The sequence below is a fragment of the Morus notabilis genome, unplaced genomic scaffold (genome assembly GCF_000414095.1).
Source record: "Morus notabilis unplaced genomic scaffold, ASM41409v2 Scaffold409, whole genome shotgun sequence".
Lineage (NCBI taxonomy): Eukaryota > Viridiplantae > Streptophyta > Magnoliopsida > Rosales > Moraceae > Morus > Morus notabilis.
In genome coordinates, this window is record NW_010357248.1 from 395,626 (window position 1) to 419,464 (window position 23,839).

General features: G+C 33.1%; 2 protein-coding genes across 2 annotated transcripts; both read right to left on the reverse strand.

The window, feature by feature from the left end:
* Nucleotides 1-9,326: 9,326 nt before the first annotated feature.
* LOC21403798 (citrate synthase, glyoxysomal) lies at nt 9,327-14,172 on the reverse strand. The gene is made up of 13 exons (XM_010089547.2): nt 13,849-14,172; nt 13,550-13,730; nt 12,383-12,468; nt 11,991-12,095; nt 11,772-11,834; nt 11,569-11,678; nt 11,149-11,268; nt 10,995-11,070; nt 10,718-10,791; nt 10,491-10,611; nt 10,138-10,235; nt 9,925-10,048; nt 9,327-9,770 (listed from the first exon to the last, which is right to left on the reverse strand). The coding sequence occupies exons 1-13, from the start codon at nt 14,107-14,109 to the stop codon at nt 9,639-9,641; spliced, it is 1,551 nt and encodes a 516-aa protein (XP_010087849.1). The 5' UTR covers nt 14,110-14,172; the 3' UTR covers nt 9,327-9,638.
* Nucleotides 14,173-17,370: 3,198 nt separating this feature from the next.
* LOC21403799 (ubiquinone biosynthesis O-methyltransferase, mitochondrial) lies at nt 17,371-20,837 on the reverse strand. The gene is made up of 9 exons (XM_024167656.1): nt 20,505-20,837; nt 20,303-20,392; nt 20,130-20,208; nt 19,514-19,591; nt 19,063-19,111; nt 18,507-18,556; nt 18,213-18,362; nt 17,898-17,978; nt 17,371-17,642 (listed from the first exon to the last, which is right to left on the reverse strand). The coding sequence occupies exons 1-9, from the start codon at nt 20,774-20,776 to the stop codon at nt 17,532-17,534; spliced, it is 960 nt and encodes a 319-aa protein (XP_024023424.1). The 5' UTR covers nt 20,777-20,837; the 3' UTR covers nt 17,371-17,531.
* Nucleotides 20,838-23,839: the final 3,002 nt, after the last annotated feature.

Below are 23,839 nucleotides of genomic sequence, written 5' to 3' on the forward strand. Positions count from 1 at the left end.
ACAAACAAAGGAAAAGAAACAATACCAAAATATCAAAAGAAAGCAATAAATGATTGATAATAAAGTAAAGCATTAAATAATTAAGGCTAGAATACATAAGACAATAAAGTGCAAACAAAACAAACAAAGATATACATAATATATTCATATGCAACAGTAGTTTTTGTAAATAAATAAAAAGATAATACTAACATCTACTAATAAAATAATAAAATACCTGCAAACAAAAATTATAAAAGTAAAACAACAAACGCATTAATAGAACTACAGGAAATGAATATATTCAACATCAGAAACACATATTAAAGATTTGTGGGCAAGAATCATTAATAATACCTGGTACGCTATAAATACTTCTTCGGGTATGAAGTGTCAGCCAAGTAAATGCGAAGAAAGAAAAAGCAAGGATGTAGAAATAACAGGATAAAACAGTAAAGGATGGATAATGAAGTAGAGCAGTAAATGACCGAGGGTGGAGTGAAGAAGACAAAGAGTAAAGCGCAGGGGAAATTGCAAAATAGAGTCATACATAGAACCGGTTTTTATAAATGAAAAGGAGGAAAACAATTAGCAAAAGTACATATCCTATAAAAGCCTCACACGTAAGAATAGAGCAGCAGTTTCCAGGAGATATAAAATAATATTGGTTAATCAAATGATAAGAGCAGTCCATTAAGGCGTTGAAGAAAATAAAAGAAGAAAATAAAGATTAAATGGTAATCACCTGAGAAGAAGAAAAAAGCAACAACAAAAAAAGCAGGGGAAAAAATGACAGAACAATTTTTTTTCTACCACATATTTAATGTATCTGAGACAATAGAGCAAAAAATTATCAATCCATTTAATACCTCAGCAACAAAATGAGGACAGGTCATTAAGTTAAGCAGACAAAGCACTATCTTAAACAATACAGATGAGCAAATTAATAAATGCAAAAGGAGATGTGCAGAATGATCGATACACTGCATGGAATGAAGGAGGGAATAAAGAAAAATATCTATATTTTGTCGGTAAAAGTTAAAGAAAGCAACCACCAAATGAAAATACCAGTAAACATGCAAAGAAATTTAGTTCGAGCGGGAACCACAAAAGATAGTTATGAGAAACATAGGAAAAAAATACTATAAGCAAAAAAAGAAAAAGAACATAAAGCATGCACTTCAGTAAGAGGACAAAGAAAACCAAACCAGGATCGCGAATCAACCCAATAAAGAATGAGCTAAGAACAGTGCAAAACCCTGCATGAAAACCAGATTGGATAGAAAAAAGTTCCATCAAAACCGTAAAAAACTAATCACCAATGAAGAACCAAGCAATAGAGAAGCAAGAACAAACAAATGGCCCTAATTTTGAGGAAAATAAAATAAATCACCGAAAAAAAGAGCTAAGGATTCAAGAAAAAAACGCCACAGCAAAGTCCCAAAGAAAGCCAAAGAATGAACTATCCAACAACCCAAAACGAAGAACAAAAACTAATCAGCAATGAACAATGAAGCAGTAGAGAAGCAAGAACAAACAAAAGGTCCTAATTTTGACGAAAATCAAATAAAACACTGAAAAAGAGGGCTAAGGGTTTAAGAACAAACCGATTATGATAAAAAAAAAAAAACCTATGAAATCAGCACATTTCTACGCTGAATATGAGCTCTGCAGATTTCTATGTTGAATATATTTAAAAAATTGAAAGACAAAACATTTCTGAAATGCCCCTGCAAGAAAAAAACGCAAAGAAAACTCAGATAAAAAAACTCTAAATTACAATCAACATTTGCAAAAATTAACCAAAGAAAATTAGTATAAAAAAGATTTTAATAAATAAATACATATAATAAAGGAGATTAACTCTAAATATTGAAACCCTAAATCATCAAAGAAGAAAGAAATTGAAAGGAAAAAATTAAAGCAAAAATCAAAACATCATATTAGTGCGAGAATAAACAAAACATCTAGAAGGGAAGAGAACGTAAGGAGAACAGAACATCATAACCCAAAACCAGAAAACGTCAAGACGAAGAGAAGAAATGATAGAAGAAAAAAAATTTGCAAAACAAATCGAAAACAAACAAAGTAAGAAACGAAATACCATATTAGTACGGAGAAAAAGAAAGCAACAAAACCCACACAGACAGAAGAAAGAGTAGAGAACGGCGGAAATTAAACAATCAAATGAAAAAGTAACAGAGGGTGCAGCAAACGGAAGGAAGAAAAGTTGCTCCAGAAACGAAGAAAAAAAATATAGATGTAGAAGGTTGTAGAAGGCAGCAAACGAAAAGAAAAAAACACTCAATTTGAGTGTAAATGACCGAAACGGTCAGAACAAACCAAAACAAAAGAAACTGAACTAAAGGGCAATATAGTAACTTTACATTCAAAAGGACATAACGGAAATAAAAAATTCATCTGAAGAAATATGTAAGGGTAAAAAAGGAAAGACATTGTTCATTGCACTGTATCATGAACAGTGAATTCATCCTTTCCCTTAGTATATGTACAAGTCTGTATTCCGCGTGTTGCTGCGAAGGAAAGATTTCAGTGTTCACTTAAAAAATAAGAAAGATACAAGTTAAAACCATAACTTTAGCCGAGAATGGACTGGATAGAAAAAAGACAGAAACGTAGGGAAAATAAACAGAAAAGTACAAAATAAAATCATATACAGAACCTGAGAAGAAAAAATAGAGGAATAAATGAAAGAGCAATATAAAAAAGAATAAGAATCAAACAGTTTGTGCAATATACTTAGTTACACTAATATACCATATACATAAATTAAATCAGTGTATAGAAAAGAAAATGTTTTATATTGTACTGTAAATTGAGTAGAGATTATAAATATATGAGGAAACATTTAGGGAAACATAAGATTATATATAAATATTTGGTTCAGGTTATAATCATTTATTGTCAAAAATATATACCTTAAGTAATTGGATACAAATTTAGCAATATACACGGCTGCCATCTATATTATTAAGGAGTTTATGCCATAAGTAAGAAAATTTAGTATACATTTGGTTCGGGTTATATTCATTTGTTGTGAAGAATATATACCATAAGTAATTGAAACAAAATCTGGCAATATACATGGCTACCAGCTACATTATTAAGGAGTTTATGCCATAAGTAAGAGAAATTAGTATAGCTTAGAATAGCAATATACAGTATTATACATATACTAAGCAAAAGGAAAGATTTTAGTGTTCACTAAAAAAAGCAGAAATAAATAAGTTAAAACCATAACATTTAAAGTTATAGTAAAAGTAAAATGAAAGACAAAATAAAATATATTGGCATAACTCTAAAATAATAAGGGCAACATCAATGATAGCCATATCTGTAATAACAATTACTCGGCACATGTTAACAACAAATGATATATAACATCATCATAACCGGAGAAGAAGGAAATGTTTGGATATAAGAAACTGAGTTTTTGATCAAGGAAGGTATTATATTGTAATAAGATTTAGAACACTTTATAAATCTCAAATGTCAGTTAATAAATTAAGAATAGTAGTAAATGACTAAAAATACAATGAAGAAGAAAAAGAGTAAACTGCAGAGGAAACAAACGGGAATGTACAAAATAGTATCATAGACAAAAGCAGTTTTTATAAAGACAAATATATAGTAAAACTAAAACAAAAGACAAATTAAAATATATTGGCATAAGTCCAAAATAATAAGGGCAACATCAATGATAGCCATATCTGTAATAACACTTACCCGACACATATTAACAACAAATGAAATATAACATCATCATAACCAGAAGAAAATAAAATATTTGGATATAAAAAACTAAATTTTTTGTAAAGAAAGACATTATATTTTAATAAGATTTAGAAAACTTTGTAAATATAAAATATCAGTTAATCAAATTAGAATAGTAGTAAATGACTGAGAGTACAGTAGAGAAGAAAAAAAGTAAAGTACAGGATAAAATATTTCATATAACGAACAAACATAACGTTATAAATAAATATTCTAAAACAAATCAACCAAAGTGAATTTAAAAAGTGAATACCTGATTCAATGAACCATGGGCAAAAGGATAGATCAAAGAAAGTAACCAAAATTACTGAGCAGCAGAAATAGAGCAAAGGAATATAAAGGAGGCGGTAAGGTTAGTAAGAAATGGCTAGTATCATTAAGGTCTTTAAACAGTGAGAAATGAGAGAGAATAGAACATGATAGATAATATTAGCTGAAAGATGAAGACAAAGAAAAAGTAAAAAATTAACATACAATATATATACAGAAATTTACCAATGTTTTGCTTAATCTCGGGTACAAATCCCTGGAAACAGAAAGCAATAGAAGTAATGATTAATTAACAACAGCCGTCACATTGCATGAAGACCACTGCAAAATGTAACCAATAAATAATAGACAGTTATATTTTGGATACATATTATACAAAACAGAAATATAAAAAATACACGTGTCAGAGTAAAAGATTAACATAAATATTATTACATTTAGATCACGACAAATATTAGAGATTTGTTCAAATTCAGATATGATATTTAAAAAAAATACGAAGAAATCAAAATATAGTAAATAAAAACAGGAACAAAAAAATAAATAACATGGGTAAAAAAATTTGAAATTATGAAAAAAAAAAGTAAAATTTTTTTCGCAAATATAACGGTCGAATAACAACTAAATTAAAAAACATAAACAAAACAACAAAATCCAAAATACCCACAAAAATCATAAAAAGAAAACTAGGAAAAATGACTGTAAAAATGAACGGAAAATCGACAGCCAGAAAATCAACAAAGCTAAAACAAACAGAGGAATATAATAAGGTGTAAAAACATAGATCTGAATTAAACGACCAAACAGCCAAAAAAAAATGGATAAGAACATAGATTTGAAACAAATGACCAAATCTATCAAATCTAAACAAAAATAATTGACCAAACCAAAGATGAAGATAACAAATGGCGCAAGGAAAGAGAAAAGGACCATGCATATACAACCAAAGAAAAATAAAAAAATAAAACATAAAACATCCAAAAATATATATGCAAAAAGAAAGAAGATGAAAAACGAATAAATCTAGTCCAAAAATGGAAAAAAAAAAAGATCTAGAAGGTTGCAGAAAGAAGAAATATGAGAAACAAAGAAATCTGACCCAAAATGGAGAGATCTAGAAGGTTGCAGAAGGAAACAAACGGAAGAGAAAAAAGTAGATCCAGAAACGAAGAAAAAGAAACACAGATCTAGAAGATCGTAGAAACCAACGAACGAAAAAGAAAAAAAAAACCTAAAAATGGAAGAGAAAAAAGTAGATCTAGAAACAAAGAAAAAGAAACACAGATCTAGAAAATCATACAAACCAACGAACAAAAAAGAAAAAAAAAATCACTCAATCTAAGTGCGCAAAAAGAAAAACAGATCTAGAAGGTTGCAGAAGAAAACAGACGGAAGAAAGAAATGTTGCTGCAGAAACAAAGAAATAAAAACACATATGAAGAAGGTAAAATCGTAGAAACCAACAAACGAAAAAAAAAACTCAATCTAAGTGAAAAAAAAGAGCTCTAGAAGGTTGCAGAATAAAACAAACGAAAGAGATAAATGACTGCAGAAAGAAGGGAAGAAAAAATCGTAGAAACCAACAAACGAACAAGAAAAAAAAAACACAATCTGAGTAAAAAAAAAAAAAAGAGGTCTAGAAGGTTGCAGAACAAAACAAAGGAAAGAGAAAGAGATAAATGACTACAGAAGGGAACAAAAACAATTCAAAAGGCAACAAACAAAAAAAAGCCAAAATAAAACACTCATTCTGAGTGTAAATGACCAAAACGGTCAGAGCAAACAAAAACAAAAAAAGATGAACTAGAGGGCAATATAGTAAATTCACACTCAAAATGACATAACGGGAATAAAAAATTCATCAGAAGAAAAAAGCAAGGCTAAAATGGGAAAGACATTGTTCATTGCACTGTAGCATTAACAGTGAATCTCGTCCTTTCATTTAGTATATGTATAATATAATGATAAATAATATAGCAATTATAATAATTATTCTAATGGTAGTGTATTTATAATTACTAATGCCTTGGTGATGTAAAGAAATAATCAAAAACTAAATTACTATTTTCTAAATAGTGTTGTTAAAAAAGTTAACCCCTCAATTTTGATAAAACTTATATTTATTAATTAGAGATTGATGGTGTTGCATGCCTCTAAATTCTTAAATAAATAACTATTTGGTCTCACTTTAATTTTATGGGCAAAAATACAAAATCTCATTGAATTAAGTTTTTAATTGCAATAATGATTCAATCATCATTTAAAAAAAAAGCATTCTTTCATTGAATTTGGTTAAATTTCAGATACAGTTTCTCACATTGAAGGGAACTTATAATTTAGAGATATTTACATTTTTATATGGATTTATTCAAAAATTATAATTTTATTTTTTTATCACGTATACCTTCAAATTAGATTTAATATCTAAATTTATAAATTTTCACCATCAATCCTCAATTTTAAGCATAAAATACATAAAGTACCCTTGAATAAAAATAAAAAAAAGAAAAGAAAAACTAAAAAAAAAAACTTTAAACTTACTGTTTTGACCTTAAAAATATTCAAAATACCATTGAAATGGTTTTTTTGTGTTTTTAATTTTTAATTTTTGTAATATTGGAAAGTTTGTTTTATTTTCTCTCTTTTTCTTAAGGATAGTTTATTCATTTTAAAGATTAAAATCAATTATTGACTGAGATAAGAGATATATTTGTATATTAAATTTAATTTAAAAGTATACATTTAATGAGATAAAAACCCGAATGTATAAATTTTGAATAAATTTAAAACATAAGGTATAAAAATGTAAATATTCCTATAATTTATCCTTATTGATAGGATCAGTGCTTTTATTCACACTCTTTTTTTACTTTCAACATCCTCTTCTAACTGTACACATATCATAATTTTTAAATGATTAAATTTTATTTCTATACATCCTTATTATTTGAAAATTACCCTTAACTATTTAAAACTATTAAAAGATAGTTTTATTTACACCCCCTTCTTTTTCTCTACACACCACATCTTTATTCTTCACACCCCTTCTAACTAAGCACCCCATGTAAGTTAATTTATCACTTTAATATTATTTATATTTGTTTACTTTAGGCATATAGAAAAAAAAATTTTAATTCAATAGGGAAACAAAAAACTTCAAATAGAAAAAATCCGGTAGTCGAACATTATAAAAAAAGGAAAAAAAAAAGTGAAACGATTTGCTTAAAAAAAATTGATTAGCAAATAAATATGAACACAAAACGAGAAACAAAAGAAAAAAAAAAAAAGAAAAAACAATCTCCATATAACAAATAGTAAAGAAATTTGAACTACCTCCACCTAATTTTTTAGAAGAGTCCTTGAAAACGTGAAACTTATTTGTTACGGATAATTGAAATAGAAATAATTTAGAATTTAGAATATGATGTGTAGGGTGTGTGGGAGAAAAAAATACTTTCTAGTTTTTTTTTTGTAATAAAATTAATTTGATAATTAATTCTATTGTCTTTTTTGTCATTTTATTTAAAGATTTTTTTGTAATAAGAAATTTTTAAGTGAGTGGGTATGGACACACCCTAATAGAATTTCCCTATAATTTACAATGTTGTCTAAATAAAATAAGTGTGTTGATTTGCACAACTCAAGTTATGACTCAAGTCATATTGCTACAGTGTTTTCTCTCACATAAATTCAAATTCAATTTTTTATTCTAATATTTTTCTCTTACATACACAACTCAAATCATGACTTAAGTTGTGTAAATGAACACACCTAAAAATAATTTAGGCTCCGTAAGAACGGAGCATGAAGCATTGAATCTATTGGGGGCTAGTGACATAAATTTGGCCTTGCAAAGATGTGAAGTCTATCTCTCCAACTTCAACAATCACTAAGAAGGCTAGAAAATTCAGGATAGTTGAAAAACAACTTTGAATTTATTTTAATTCAAAATGGATGAGTGGCCATACGAGAATGGATCGTATAAAAAATGAAGTTATTTGTAGTAAAGTAGGTGTAGCACCAATAAAAGATAAGGTACGGTACGTGAAGGCCACTTAAGGTGGTACATGCATGTCTAACGTAGATCGCTAGAAGCACCAGTTCGTGCTTGGGAGAACATTCTTATACCTAATACTAGGAGAGGGAGGGGTAGACCAAGAATTACGTGGACCGAAGTCATTAAGAAAGACATTCTAGATCTAGCCCTTTAAAAAAGTTTAATTTCGAATATAGTTGTGTGGAAAAATGAAATCCATATAGCCGACCCCAATTAGTTGGGATTAAGGCTTGTTGTTGTTGTTGTTGTTGTTGTTGCTACCATAAAATGCAACATCTCCAATTTATTAACAGAAAATATGAGACAAGGATCGGTAGTGGTGCAACATTCATGCCCACAAGACACGCGGTCGCACACAAGTCATTTGGATCGTTCCTCGTCGGCTTGGAATTTGCACGCTTTTTGGGTGCTTAAGAGAGCCCTTTTGCTTACTAGGGATCCATTTATTTCATATACTCAAACTCAAATCACTAAATCTGCTACAGTGTTTTTCTCTCAAAAAAATTGAATTTCAAACGTCAAAATTAAAAATCATGGTTTGAGTATACCTTCTAAACAGGCTTTAACTTCAACCATCACTAAGAATGTTAGAAAATTCAATTGAGGATAGTTGAAAAACAACTTTGAATTCATTTTAATTGCTACCATAATATGCAACATATCCAATTTATAAACGGAAAATATGAGACAAGGATCGTCAGCAGTGGTTCAACATTCATGCCTCCAGGACATGCACTCGCACACGAGTTATTTGGATTGTCCCTCGTCGGCTTAAAATTTACACGCTTTCTATGCAGTGTTTTTCTCTCATAAAAAATTTAAATTTCAAACATCAAAATCAAAAATTATAATTTAAACATGCCTTTAAAACGAACCCTAATTTACCCAATAACCAATGTGCAATCCTATATAAGCACCATAAAACTTAAATTCCTTTCCCATGTGGGACAAGAGTTTTTCCTTTTAACTTTCTACATAACGGATGTATTCAATTTCTCATTCACCCTAACACCATTTTGAGCGTGTAATATACCGCTTCAAAGATCTCACGGAAAAAAACTCGACCCCACTTTGATCTTCAACTGTGGAGCCCACTTAAAAAATAGCTTCAAAATGTCCACTTAACATGGTAAAAAAACCACGTTTTCCAACAGAATGTAGTTGAATCTAAAGGCGCGCCCTAGAGCACAGTTCACAGATTACTGGATTCCTTTGTACTCAATGGTTAAAAGCATAAAGACGACCAACACCTTTTCATTATAATGGAAAAACCAAGCCATTAATTTGGCATAACGGCAATACACGCAGAGAACAATATTCCACTTATTTAAGGTGGCATACATATAAAAACCTACAACCTGCATAAATACTGCTTCTAATATAGGCTTATTTTTATGTGGAAAGCAGCAAATGTTTCTGTCCAAAGATGGGAGGAAAAAAATAATAATAAATATCGTGTTCCTGGCTACGAGCTTTTCATGAATCTATTTTTCCTTTCCCTTGTGATAGTTGGTTTTACATGGACCTAGTTAAAGAATTAAACGCCAGATCCAGCCAGCCGACGCCTAGAAGCATTCGAAACAGAGACCTGACTGAGCCTGTCGGCCTCGTTTGAGGAGATCCGTTCTTGCAGAGGCATATAATGCCGCAACCAGACCCCTGTGTAAACCTGAAAGATCATGCAGATCGGTAAGACTACTACATAGTAGTGGGAAATCAGAAGCATCGAATAAAAAGCTTGAATTGCAGGCAATGATTGCTATCAAGCAACGATTCATGAAAACCTGCCAATTGGCCATAAAAAGGTTTTGAGCGTGGAGTACCTGCTGTGGTCTCATTATTTTTGTGTCGGGATCATCTAGGGACTCCCTCCAGTGTGCAAGGTACCCAGCCATTCGGGGAATTGCAAATAAGACAGTGAAGAACTCAGGTGGAAATCCCATTGCCCTGATAAAATAGAAACTTAGCACTTTCTTGACCAGTTGTATGCTTAATGAAGAAAAGTTCACAGTTGTATGACTTGTACCTAATCTTACCTATATATTAACCCAGAGTAGAAATCAACATTCGGATATAGTTTTCGCTTAACAAAGTACTCATCAGATAGTGCAGCCTTCTCCAAAGCAATAGCTACCTACATACAGCAGATGCGTAAGAACTACTCGCCATCAAGGAATTATTTATTTCCTCAAAGACAGATTAAGATAAAAGAAGCCATCTAGCTAGCAAGTCTATTGATATCTTTAGAGTCAAGACTTTAGAAAGGCTTACAATAAAAGTGAAGCTACTAAGATATCTTTCAACTGTTTAACGAGTTGCTTCTGAAATAATGGATGATGAAACTAGCTATTGTCATATTAAAGGAAAGCAATAAATGACTCAAAACCACCTCAATAAGGGGATCACGACCAACGATTGAAAATACTTCCTCTGCCAGCTTTCTTATGACTTTCGCTCTTGGATCGTAGTTTTTGTACACACGATGCCCAAAACCTGACATCTTTCGCTTCCTGGAGAATGAGTTTGTCAAAGAAGTTAGACAAAAGGATCATAACATATGAAGAAGGCCACATAACCTGTTTGCTGGATGAACTATTAGAAATAAGCAAAATTCACCTGTTCTTCACACCCTCGATGAAGTCTGGAATGTTTTCAACAGTTCCAATCTCACTAAGCATCTTGAGCACAGCCTTTAAAAAGCCAACGAAAGAAACATGAGGCTACTTTTCATAGGCGCGCAAACTATTAACATACAAAGAAAATGATTGACGTAGGAATGCACGAGCTTTAACCAAAAATAGAAAACCCTTGTATGTTGTGCATCTTGAACTCTACGTTCAGTACAATTCTGAGAAGCTACAGTAATGACAATGACGCGTTATATTTTGCATACCTCATTGGCCCCACCATGAAGGGGACCATACAGAGCCCCGACAGCACCAGCAAGAGCAGTATAAACATCAACACCACTGCAAGTATAAAAGAAGGTATGTCATAAAGGAATTTAGACGATGCTTCTTTAGTTCAATGATGAGAAACTTGCCTACCTTGATGCAAGATGCCGTGCCGCAGCTGTAGAGCAGTTCATTTCATGTTCTGCATGCAGTATAAAGAGAATGTCTAGAACTCTAGCAAGTCGAGGATTGGGTTTGTAAGACCTATTGCCTCTGCAAGTTTGTGGAAAGAGATTATAAGTTACCAAACTACATATTTCCTCAGTTGGACAAATTTCACACAGAAGACGTTTATCCTCTAATTATGTCACATTATTGGATTAAAAAATATTTATCAAGTGGCATTCATATTTAGGCAACAGATATGGCCTATTAAAAAGAATAAAACCAGGGCTGCAGGAAAAAAAAAAAAAAAAAAAAAAAAAAAAAAAAAAAAACAAAAAAAAAAAAAAAAGAAAAAGAAAAAACCAACATTCTCCAAATATGGGGACGATAGATTCCAGTAGAACATACAGTGAATCTAGCATGTATAGGAAGTTTTCTGCATAAGAAAGATTGCTAGAAGGTAGAACTGGTGGTCTTCCTGCCAGTCTTAAATAAGCAGCGGCTGCAATTGTTGGTGCCTGAAAATAAAGACGCAATAACGCAAATACTAATTGAAATGCTTTGCTAAAAGCTCAAAGCTAAAAGAAAGGGAAAAAATGAAGGCAGCAAACCTTCCCGAGAATTCGTGCTATTTGTTTGTCTCTCACTTGTTTTGAGCGATAAAGATCTTGGCCCTACATGAACATAGAATAAGTTACTATAAATGAACTCAACTTCCAGTTACAAACAAGATGATACAACAATATATGCAAGGTCTAAACAATTTATTAGAGATTTAGACAGTATGCTTCTAACACCGGTTTAAGAGGGAAAAAGAATAATCGTCTTACTCTGAGGGCAGGGTTGGCATCAGGATGAAAGACGGAAAGAGCACTCATGGCACTGACAAGCACACCCATAGGATGTGCATCATGAGGCATTGCCTGTATAATATCCTGTAAAACCAAAATAAAAACATCAATTAGACCATAAAATTTGCTCCTACTAACAACAATCTTGGAATCAAAGCATGAAAGATATGCAGCAAATTATGATGGTTCTTATACTTTGTGACAGACAGGTGACTTTTCCTAACAAAATTTGGTGTAACCATTACCATGGTCCGATGCCATAATAATAGATTCTCCGCCAGAGAAACTAGATGAAGTGATTACCAACACAAATACAAAAGTCTAGGCTTAGAAAAGTCTTATGATTGTATAAGCAAGAAAGAAGAACACACCAAGACTCCTTGTGGTACAGCGGAATGCTGAGAAATAGCAAATTCCCAGTCTGCTAACTGACTTTGAGAAGGCAAATTCCCATACACTGGAAAATTGAAAGGAAAAAAAAAAATAATCATAAATGATTGCATAGCACAAGATAACATTGCTTTTAAATGCAAAGAAAGACAATCCTGTGAGGACAATAATTACTGATTCATCTGAGACCAAGAGAAGAAAAGTCAGCTCTAGTTCCTTACTGCTAAATTTTATTCTTAGAGAATCTCATTTTATTCAACCAACAAAAATATATCAAATTACATCAATGAAGAACACAAATAATTTCACATAACGCTAATGCAAATATAATGGAAGTCTGAGAGTAACTAGAGAGAAAATTAACCAATCTTCAGTGATTTATAATTTAGCTTCAATTTTTATTCTTACATACTGCTAAATTTATAATCTAGTGATTTATAAGCTAGTTCCATACTGCTAAATTTTATTCTTACAGAATCTCATTTTATTCAACCAACAAAAATATATCAAATCACATCCATGAAGAACGCAAATAATTTCACATAACGCTAATGCAAATATAATGGAAGTCTGAGAGTAACTAGAGAGAAAATTAACCAATCTTCAGTGATTTATAATTTAGCTTCAATTTGTATTCTTACATACTGCTAAATTTACAATCTAGTGATTTATAAGCTAGTTCCATACTGCTAAATTTTATTCTTACAGAATCTCATTTTATTCAACCAACAAAAATATATCAAATTACATCCATGAAAAACGCAAATAATTTCACATAACGCTAATGCAAATATAATGTTAGTCCTGAGAGTACCTAGAGAGAAAATTAACCAATCTTCAGTAATTTATAATTTAGCTTCAATTTTTACCAATTCCCATAAAAACCTCCACTAATTTTCCCACTCACTTAACCCAATATTCAACTTTCCGTTTTACTGCAAAAAGTTCAGTAACTTGGTATGAAATACTCAAAAAACGTCAAGCCACGCTCTTGTAGCATTTTTAATTGAAAAATTAAGACACTAAAACGGCATTTTCTAGGTCAAAAATCTCTGCCAAACATGATTAACTACATCCTTGATACATTCCATTACCAAACGAGATTAAAGAAATCAGAAACTTCTAGAAGCAAAAAGAACAAGACTTACTCAAAAGGTAGGCGACTTCCAAAAAGGTGCTGCTCCCAGCCAATTCCTCGATCGGATAACCTCTGTACCTAAGGATTCCTTCATCGCCATCAATATAACAAATCGACGACCGAACAGGCGCTGTGTTCAGATACCCAGGATCGTAGAGCTTTAGCCCCTTGTCATTCCTTCCCGTCGTTATCTGCAAAACTCACAATCGCGATTCTTCAATTCCACATAAAACACCAAAGATCGGAACTTTTTTCAGAAAAAAGAAAAAAATCTGTCGAATTTGGTCGGTTATGGCGGAAAAATAAAACCTTCTTGAGATCAGTGGCTTTGACGGTGCCTTCGTCGGAGACCTGGACCTGGTAACTCCGACCCGTCCGCTCGTCGACGACGGTCAAGGAGCCCTTAAGGTTCGGCGGTGGCGGGACGAAGGTCTGAGCCGAGACGCAGTTCGGCTCGAGAGCGGCGGAGCCGAAGAGCTCGGTCGGCTCGAGCGACGCGCCGGCGAGGTGAGCCGAGAGCACGGCCAAGCGGGCTCGTGCCGTGACTGGGAATTCTGCGACTCTTGACATTTTTTTTTCAAATTTCTCTTTCTTTCTCAAGGAAATTGAACAGGATCGGGCTATGAGAGAATCGAAACAAAAGAAACAAAAAAGGAGAAAGTGCTTTTTATTAGTTTTTTGGTAAAATGGGGAGCTATTTTTATTTTTTTTAACTGGAATTAGAGTTGTCAAATGGGCCGGCCGTTCATGGACGGCCCGGCCCAGTCCGTAATAATATCAGATTCGACACGATTCGGTACGATACTGTTACGGACCGTGCTGGCCCGGCACATATAATGGGTTACGGCCCAGCCCAAGCCCAATTCGGCCCAAGCCCGGATTCGGCCCTTGTTCGGCCCGGCCCAAGCCCGCCAAACGGCCCGCAGACCGTTCTAAATGTAACTGCTGGGCCCTTCGCGGGTTCAACGGTTGGCCCGTGACGGGCCTTCCGTTTAGCCCCTTGACGGGCCTCCCGTTAGGCCCATCACGGGGCGACCGTTGGGCCCGCGAAGGGCCCAATGGTCACAATCCAAAAATGGTCCAAAAAGTCTCTTATAATTACCCCTTTAATTTCACCCTAAATCCCACACAACAATTCACTCTCAACTTCTCATCTCACTCTCATTCAATCTCTCATCTTGTCTCTTTGATTTTGATTCTAAGGGCCCGTTCAGTTCGCTAATTCGAGTTTTTACTTCGAGTTGATATGTGATGTTGTGTGAGAGCTTTTTACTGTAGCAAAAAAGTTAGATGTGACTGTTTCTGAGAGCTTTTTACTGTAGCGAAACTCGAATCAGCGAAAAGAACAGGGCGTAAGTTGTTTTCCTCGCGATCACTCATTTTCTTACTGTTTCATTTACAAAGTTTAAGTTCAATCAATTTTTAAAAAATGGCCGCATCAAACTTCCCTGATTTCACTGCTCTTCCTGAGCTTGGTGATGAGCAATTTTTCGAGGATGAAATGATGCCTCCCAACCCCACCTCCACTGAACCAGAAAATGCTCCGATAGATAATGCTTCAGCGCACAGCGAGGAAGCTGGAGAACGCAGCAAGGAAAAAATACCGTGAACTTCTCCGGCATGACAGCATTTCACCGAGGAGCCCCGACCAAATCCAAAAACAGGTGAAATGGAAATTCTTGCGCTAAGAAAATTGCAACTAACTCCCAACCCCACCCCCACCAGTGAACGCAGGAGGAATTGATATGCAACTAACTATTACTGACGCTAAGAAAATGTTAGAAAAGGTATTTAGTTTGTATGAAGCAAAATACGGCACAGGTAAAAAAAGAACAGGAAACTTCGACGTCAACTAGCAGTTCGGGGCATAAAGGATCGTCGTGGAGTTTCTTGAAGAAGAAAGAGAAAACGGCAGGATTGTCATCAACACAAGCGTCTACTAAACTAGTAAAATATTTTGAAGCAAATTTTGTAATCGATGACGACAAACTAGATATCTTACAGTGGTGGAAGAGCAAGACCGATCGTTTTTCAACACTTTCGTAATAGCTCATGACATTTTAACAATTTCAGTGTCAACGGTAGCATCAGAGCTAGCATTTAGCGCAAGCAACCGAATTCTTGACGAGAAGAGAAACAGAATGCATTCAGATATCTTGGAGGGACTACTGTGCGTTAAAGACTGGGAAGATGCCAGAAGACGAAAACAACAATACACGGATGATTCAATGCAAGAATATTTTTCTAACTTAGAAATAACAGAATCTTCTGAAAGCACTTAGGTTTGTAATTTACTATTCCTACTGCACTCTTTTTTCCTTCGCTAAGTTTTGTCCCGATCTCCCCATTGGTTTACTTGGCAAGGTTTTTAACGAGGCAGTCATTTATGTGTACTTATTCATATTATGTTAATTTAATAAAATCACAGGTTTTGTCCCGTGAAGAGCCTGGGCCCAGGCCCTTATGGACTAGGGCTGCCGGCTTAGACCGGGCCTGAATTTTTCTCCTCAGGCTCGGCTCAGGCACGACCCTGCACTAAGCAGGACTATACCAGGCCCGACCCAGGCTCGTCACGGGCTTGGTATTGGACGTGCCGACTCGGCACGACACGTTTGACACCTCTAATTGGAACGGATTGGGAGAGCTATTTGTAAACTGTAGCTGACCTGACGAAAATCATTATTTATTTATTTTTTTCGTAAAGCTATAAAAAGAGTCTGAGCTTTTTTCTTTTTTAAAGAAATAAACCTGAGCTTACGTACGAACTACGAAAAAAGTATTAGCATGTATGTATTCCATGAAAAAAAAAAGGGGGAAAAACCCGTATCTTCACATATTTTGACAAACTTTAATGTTCTTTGTGTTTTTTGTTTATTTCCTAAACAGTGAAAGGATTGATCTTATAACTCCTTAAACAGACTTAGGATGATTATCATTATTATTATTATTATTATTATTATTATTATTGTTATTATTATCATAAACCCACGTGGGAGTTTTTTTTTTTTTTTTTTTTTTTTTTTTTAAAAAACCCAAAGGGGGGGGGGGGGGATTTTGGAAACTGGGGCCTCCCCCAAGCGACATAATTGTTGCGGTCCTCCACTCCTTAGGCATTGAATCTTCAATCTCATATCACGTGGAAAGCAAATTATATGTGTGACTGTTACACCAACCCTCAAAGTTTGGACGGTGAATTATTCACTGGCCATTATGTAATCATGGTGCATTTAGGAGTTGGGTTGTTAACCCTTTTATGGTTTGTGCAAATTCAGATAAGGTTTTCTTCTCAAAATTAGGATTTTTTTTTCATTTTCTTTTGGTAAAACATGGGTTATTGACGGACAAGGAGTTCAAAAAAACCATAGCATAAGCATTCAACTAAACTAAAAATTACTTATTGCTGAGAAAAGAATCAAAATTTTAATAAAATATGTTTTTTTTAGTTGGATATAATAAGGATTGGCATGTGACGTGTTTCTCTGTTGTGTTGGGGTCCCGCCATAATGCGGCGATTTGGTGGTCTTGGGAAGCTCCATTTTAGTTATAAAATAAATACATTCTCACGAGAAGATAATGCGACGATTTGGTGGTCTTGGGGAGCTCCATTTTAGTTATAAAATAAATAAATTCTCAGCACGAGAAGATAACGATACGGGATAACGGATGATGTAAAATTCCGTTTTCTTTATCAATCTCAATTCCCAAGGATAATTCGATCACGTTACGTTCTGTATTCTGTGTGTATCTGTTCATACAATTCAATCATTCTTTAAAAAGAAAAAAAATCCTCATTTCAATGTTATTTATATGAACGACAAACGTTTGTTTTGCGAAACAAAGACGATTGTGCCTTTTAGACAGGAAAAATGTAGATGAACATGCTTATAAAAAAAAAGTAGATGAACAACAGGTTGTGAAATAATCTCTTTAATCGAAACATTTCACATATTCAGAAACAAAAGAAAAAACCAACAGCAAAATTCTTCAGATATTTATTCGGAGGTTGTTTTTGTACCATATGCAATGAAATTTACACTGATGTCATCAGAAAGAGACCATCTTCCTGTCAAGGGGTTGTAAGCAAATCCAGCCATCTCTTTGACCTGCAAAAAGCCACCCAATTAGCAAAAGTCTTTTTATATCTATATACGTATATATGTATATATATATATTAAATTTTTATCAAGTCACATCATCAAATATTAATGATTCCTATATTTGATGGGTAACCATCATAGAAACTAACCATTGAAAACCATTGAAAACTCATCATATATGTTGTGAAAGATACACAAGTAAACAAATGTTAATGCATGCCGCACAATTTAATTAGGTTGTTGAAATCAGTTTATACTTACTGAAATGGAAGCTCGCTGCAAGATCAAGACCAGTTCATCAGAAGTTAGAAAACTTGACCACTGATGCGTACCTTTGGGAAGCTGTAAATTAAACTCCATATTAATATAGATACAAATTTCATATGAATTCTTCGTATGCTTTTTTTCTTTTTCACCCGTCAAGTCTGTCTTTGATTTCTATCATAAACACTGGAGCACAATTGCACAACTGGAGATCTTCTTCATGGATGGTGAATGTCATGTGAAGAGAATCAATGGCATGCTAAATGGTAAGAAGCAACAGATAATGAGCTGTCATAGAGAGAGATTGAATACCCAATGGAGTATATACTCGGCAGCGACGATGGCGGTAGCATAAGCTCTCATAGATCGGTTAATGGTTGAAATCACAGTAGCTCCATTAGCAACGGTTAATGCGGCCAGAGACTTGCAGAATTCAGCAGGGTCTGCTACGTGCTCAATCACCTTAAATCACCTTAAGTAAAATTTAATTTACAGAACAAATTGGATTCTAATTTAAGATGGCATTGAGTAACTCACAGCGCAGCACAAGAAGTTCAATTTCATAAGTAAATCATAATCTCAATGAACCTGGGAAGGAGAACACACCTCTAAAGAAATCACAGCATCAAAATTTCTCTGCTCTTCAACCAGCTTTTCTGTTCATAATAACAAAGAAGAAGCTTCTGTAATTATGATAAAATTCACACACGCACGCACACACAAGGACTTGAACATATAAAATTCAGAAGAAACAGAGCTACAAGACTCAAACTTCCTTACCAATAATTACAAGGCCAACTTAACTACGATGATGAAGACACGTGACAAATTTTAACGTTCTTTATCAGAATGGAAAATGTTGTATACACTTGAACCAATTTAACATCTACAATCTATATACCCAAAAAAAAAAAGGGCTTAAAAGAAAAGCTTTTCGCACGTGATGCTTCAAGTTACAGTATGAGAAAGAAAAGCAAAAACTTCTTCTTTCTTAACATCTTCAAGATAAATTTCATATGAACCCAAATGAATACCCATCACCACATATGAGGCTGATAACCACGTTTCTGAATGATGCAACATAACTGCTAATTTGCACAAATAATTGGCAGAGATTTCCAGAATTAGACCTACACAGGCAATAAACAAGTTTGGCAAGTACCGGCTGTTGTGCAACAATACTCAATTGTTGAAGTCAATGGATCCAAATCCTGTTCAAGGAGCAATGTACCATAATTAAGTGAAAAAGAATCATATGAAAATAAAAAATTCACTCAACAATTCATGAATACTACATTGGTGGCAGAAGTAAAAATTAACATCACTGGAAACACCGAAATTTGATAATAATGAAGCTGAAGTGCCAGGGAAATCAAACAGAAAGATGCTCTTTCCTGCTCCTCTCTCGTGTATGGCTTATTATTCTCCAGATGTTCAACACACATACAAAATGCCAATTAAAATGAAACACGTCCGTTAAAGAAAGAAAATCAGAAAATCTCTTGGAGGCAAATATTGGAACGTTAGATGAAATTTTTAACAAAATATGCACCAATAATGACAACAGACTTGCAATACATTAACAGAGGTTTTAAATTAGAAGGTTTCCGTACAGCATGAAGGCGCGCAATTTTGATATTTTTCTCCACAGCATCAACTCCTGTCACGGTAGCTCCCATCCGCGCTAGAGGCTGAAGGTGTAAGAAATTGATAAATCGAGATCATTACAAATTATTTATAAAAATAAAAATAAACAGTATTCATATTGAACATCATTGCACGTAGAATCAAGGATTGACATACATAGCTACTTGATAAAGATTTTTTATTCCTAGAAACAATCTGAAAAATGGTAAGCTACAAAAATAACTCCGCACAAACAAATTCTAAAGAGAATATGGCAGGAATAGGACTGAAAATAGGCTTAATAACAAACACATTCCCTGTGTTTTATCGAAATATTACATTCCATTTTTAGGAATGCTACAACATATACCCTATGTTTTACAAATCATGTTAAGGTTTTATAAACCGTGTTAATATCATAACCTACGTCTTTACAGATCGTGTTAAAAATCTCCTCTCTGAGAAGGTTTTAACACGATTTGTGAAACATAAGGACAAGCACAGCATATATAAATACATACATAAATATATATTTACGTATATACATATATATATATATAAAAGTGAAATACAGCATTTCGTTATTATTTCCTAAAAATATACCTCTGAAAGAATTCCACCACACCAACCAACATCAACAAATTTCAGTCCTTCGAAAGCCCTAGGAGAACATGGATCCCTCCTGAAGCAATGAATCGAATATCACAAAAAGAAACCAAATTTCCAGTGCACGAACTCATCTTCATTAAAAAAAGAAAAAAAAAACAATTATATACCCGAAATGCCGGCAAAGCGTGGAGCGAATGAAAGCGAGTCTCGTAGGATTCATGGCATGCAATGGTCTAAACGGACCCTCAGAATCCCACCTAATTATACCACGAAAATACAAATACACAAAAAAATGTTAATTTTTAAGAATCTTCTCAATAGTTCATTGAAATTCCAATTTCCAAATCAAACAGAGAACATCGAGCTCACCAGGTTTCGGCACTGGCGAAGAACTCAACTAGCTCTTTCTGATTCAACGACGACGGAGCCGAAGTGTTTGGACCAGAAGGCGGAGGAACCGGAGTCGACGGAGAAAAAGAAACTTGGGGAGGAGATGGGGCGTCCGAGAAGAGTCTGCCATTGGAACCGAGAAGGAGGTCTCGGAAAACTTCGTTGAGGTTCGGGAATCGAGGAGAGAGAAGCCGGTGACGGGTGGTGGATGCGTAGAGAGCTCGGAGTTGGTTCGGGAGCTTCGAAGCCATGGCGTCGATGGGCGATACTGCGACGAAGTGCGAAATGTCGGGTTTCAACAGTTGAATTGGAGGAACAAGCCCATTCACAAATTACTCTATCAGATGCGGGCTTAAGAGTTTACTTTGGCCCATTATTGGTCAGCTTAGGAGATGATAGGCTCGGTAGTGAAACATTGTTGGCACTAATTTGGAGATTAGAGGAAAATAAGCCAAGATTTGGGAGAAATTAAAATGGTTAATTTTAATAAATACTTTTTGAAAGTGTACGAGTCAGAATTTTTATTCTTAATTTATAAACTTTTAGTCAAATAATTACACTAACAAAAGGATATTTATCAAAAATAAGAGGTAAAGTCTAGGTAAAGTACAGACTCATGCACTCTCAAAAATAAATTCTCTATTTTTTCTAATTAAAATTAATAATTAATGTTTAAAAAAAGTTAATAAATAGATCAATGTGATGTAAATTTGAATTTACAATGAGCTGAAATTTCAAAATCTCAGTAAATATATCCGAGATTTACCATTAGATTTTTCATTATTTCCCTAGTAATACGAACTTAGTAAATTTGAGATTTACCGTTATAATTTGTAGTGTTTTTTCCCTACTAATATGAACTCAGTAAATCCAAGATATTCGGGATTTACCATTAGATTTTTTACTTTTTTCTACTACTACGAACTTGGTAAATCTAGAATTTACTAGGTATATCTGAATTTACCATTAGAATTTGTATTGTTCTTTTCCCCTATTAATACTAACTTGGTAAATCTTGGATTTACCAAGTATATTCGGGATATATCATTAGATTTTTCACTTTTTCTCTAGGAATATGAACTTAGTTAGTCCGAGAGTTACCAGGTATATCATGAATTTACCATTAGACTTTTCACTTTTTTCCTACTAATACGAGCTCAGTAAATCTGGAATTTATCAAGTGTATCGGAGATTTACCATTAGATTTTTCACTTTTTTCCTACTAATACGAACTTGATAAATCTAAGATTTATCAAGTATATATGTGATTTACCATTAGAAATTATAGTGTTCTTTTCCCCTATTTACCATTAAATTTTTAACATTTCTCAAGTAAAACAAACTTGGTAAGTCCATGATTTACCAAATATATCTGAGATTTACCATTAAAATTTATAGTGTTATTTCCCATTATTAATACGAACTTGGTAAATCCATGATTTACCATGTATATATGAAATTTACTATTAGAATTTGTAGTGTTCTTTTCCCCTATTAATATGAACTTGGTAAATTCGAGATTTGCTATTAGATTTTTTTACTTTTTTCTTACTAACACGAACTTGGTAAATCCTAAATTTACCAGGTATATACCATTAGATTTTTCTTTTTTTCTCGTAATACGAACTTAGTATATTGAGAGTTTAACAATAGATTTTTCACTTTTTCCATATTAATACGAATATCTGAAATTTACCATTAAAATTTATAGTATTCTTTTCCCATAGTAATACGAACTTGGTAAATCTAGAATTTACTAAGTATATATAGGATTTACTATTAGATTTTTCACTTTTTTCGTATTAATACAAACTTTATAAATTATAGATTTATCAGGGATATTAAGAATTTACCATTATAATTTATACTTTTTTCCCTAGTAATACGAATTTAGTAAATCCTAAATTTACCAAGTAAAATGTACTATTCCTGTTTGTTCAAGTGAATATAACTTGGTAAATCATGGATATACCTAAAAATTTACCAAAGGAAAGGGAAAAAAAATAGTAAGAAAAGGGTAAAATTAAAAAATTAAAAATTAAAAACATGAAATGTTCTATTAATTTTTATAAATTAATAAATTGGCCATTTATTTTCATAAATTATAAACGTATGCTTATTTTCTACAATTTTTTTAATATATTTTATGCATTTAACGAGATTATTAATTTAATAAATTAGATTTATTATTTAATGGAGATTTTTCTATTCTTGATTACTAAACTTTAGGGTGTTATCATTTGGTTCAGACAAAATTTTTTTTTAAACCCGTCGACTTTGGGTGTCGATATGATAGTGATCGCATTGTTGGGTTTGAGTGATTCTGATCGGGCGGGATGTTTCTGCACAGCCACCCTCACATCAATTCAATCTCAATTTTTTCTCTTCATTAGTGTTTTTACACCTGAAAACATGATGTGTTATTTGGGCCCGTTCACTTCGCTGATTCGAGTTTGTAATTCCAGTTGAGATGTGATTTTGTGTGAGAGCTTTTTACTGTAGTAAAAAAGTTAAATATAATTATTTTTAAGAATTTTTTACTATAACAAAATTCAAATTTTAAACTCGAATCGATAAAATGAACGGCCCTTTGTCATTCTCTTTTCCGTTAACTATGGACTGATGATGCATTTTCATATGAGTAAAGCTAGGGGCAGCAGTGGTGTCCCTTACCATCCCACGTGGCATTGAGGTGGATAGCTGAAGTGGCTGCTGATTTGGGTTTTCTGTGGGACTGACATCATTTTAAAAAAATAAATAAATAAGTGCTTTGAAAAATGTAAATTCATTAAAAAAATCAAAATAAAATTTACTTTATCTTACTGAGAATTTGAGTTTTCAATTCAAGTTAAAATTTAATATTTTTTTAAGAGTTTTTAACTGTAATAAAAAAAATAAAATGTGATATTTTTTTTAAAGTTTTTAACTATAAAAATTTAAATCTAAAACTTCAAATCAGTAAAATGAACGAGATTAGGACGTTTAATTGAAGGATTCAAAATCATGTGATTTGAACTATTTTTTATTTACGTCAATTTTTTATGAGAAAAAATACTGTAACGAACCATGAATCATGATTCGAATCAAGAACGAATCCCTCTACCAAACATAAATTTTTTTTTCTGCGATCCACCATCCAACCCCTTTTCTCTCTCTTTCTATCCTTCTTCTCCCTTCGCAGCAACTAGGAAAACAAGTGAGTTTTGTATAAAAGAAAAAATGCAGAAGAGTGGGAGTGCTATATTTAGTCTTCTAAATAGATTTGTAGCAAAATTGTTTAGCTTTTTTACGAATTTCAACTTTAAATTGGTCAG

What these genes read in the sequence shown, in the direction of transcription:
- LOC21403798 (XM_010089547.2), bottom strand. Translation starts at nt 14,109, where the DNA reads ATGTCAAGAGTCGCAGAATTCCCAGTCACGGCACGAGCCCGCTTGGCC. An exon ending in AAGCCACTGATCTCAAGAAG is followed by an intron (nt 13,731 to 13,848) that starts GTTTTATTTTTC and finishes TGAGTTTTGCAG; the next exon opens with ATAACGACGGGAAGGAATGA. An exon ending in GCACGGCATCTTGCATCAAG is followed by an intron (nt 11,071 to 11,148) that starts GTAGGCAAGTTT and finishes TTATACTTGCAG; the next exon opens with TGGTGTTGATGTTTATACTG.
- LOC21403799 (XM_024167656.1), bottom strand. Translation starts at nt 20,776, where the DNA reads ATGGCTTCGAAGCTCCCGAACCAACTCCGAGCTCTCTACGCATCCACC. An exon ending in AAATTGCGCGCCTTCATGCT is followed by an intron (nt 19,112 to 19,513) that starts GTACGGAAACCT and finishes CTCCTTGAACAG; the next exon opens with GATTTGGATCCATTGACTTC. An exon ending in GTATTGTTGCACAACAGCCG is followed by an intron (nt 18,557 to 19,062) that starts GTACTTGCCAAA and finishes TATTATGAACAG; the next exon opens with AAAAGCTGGTTGAAGAGCAG.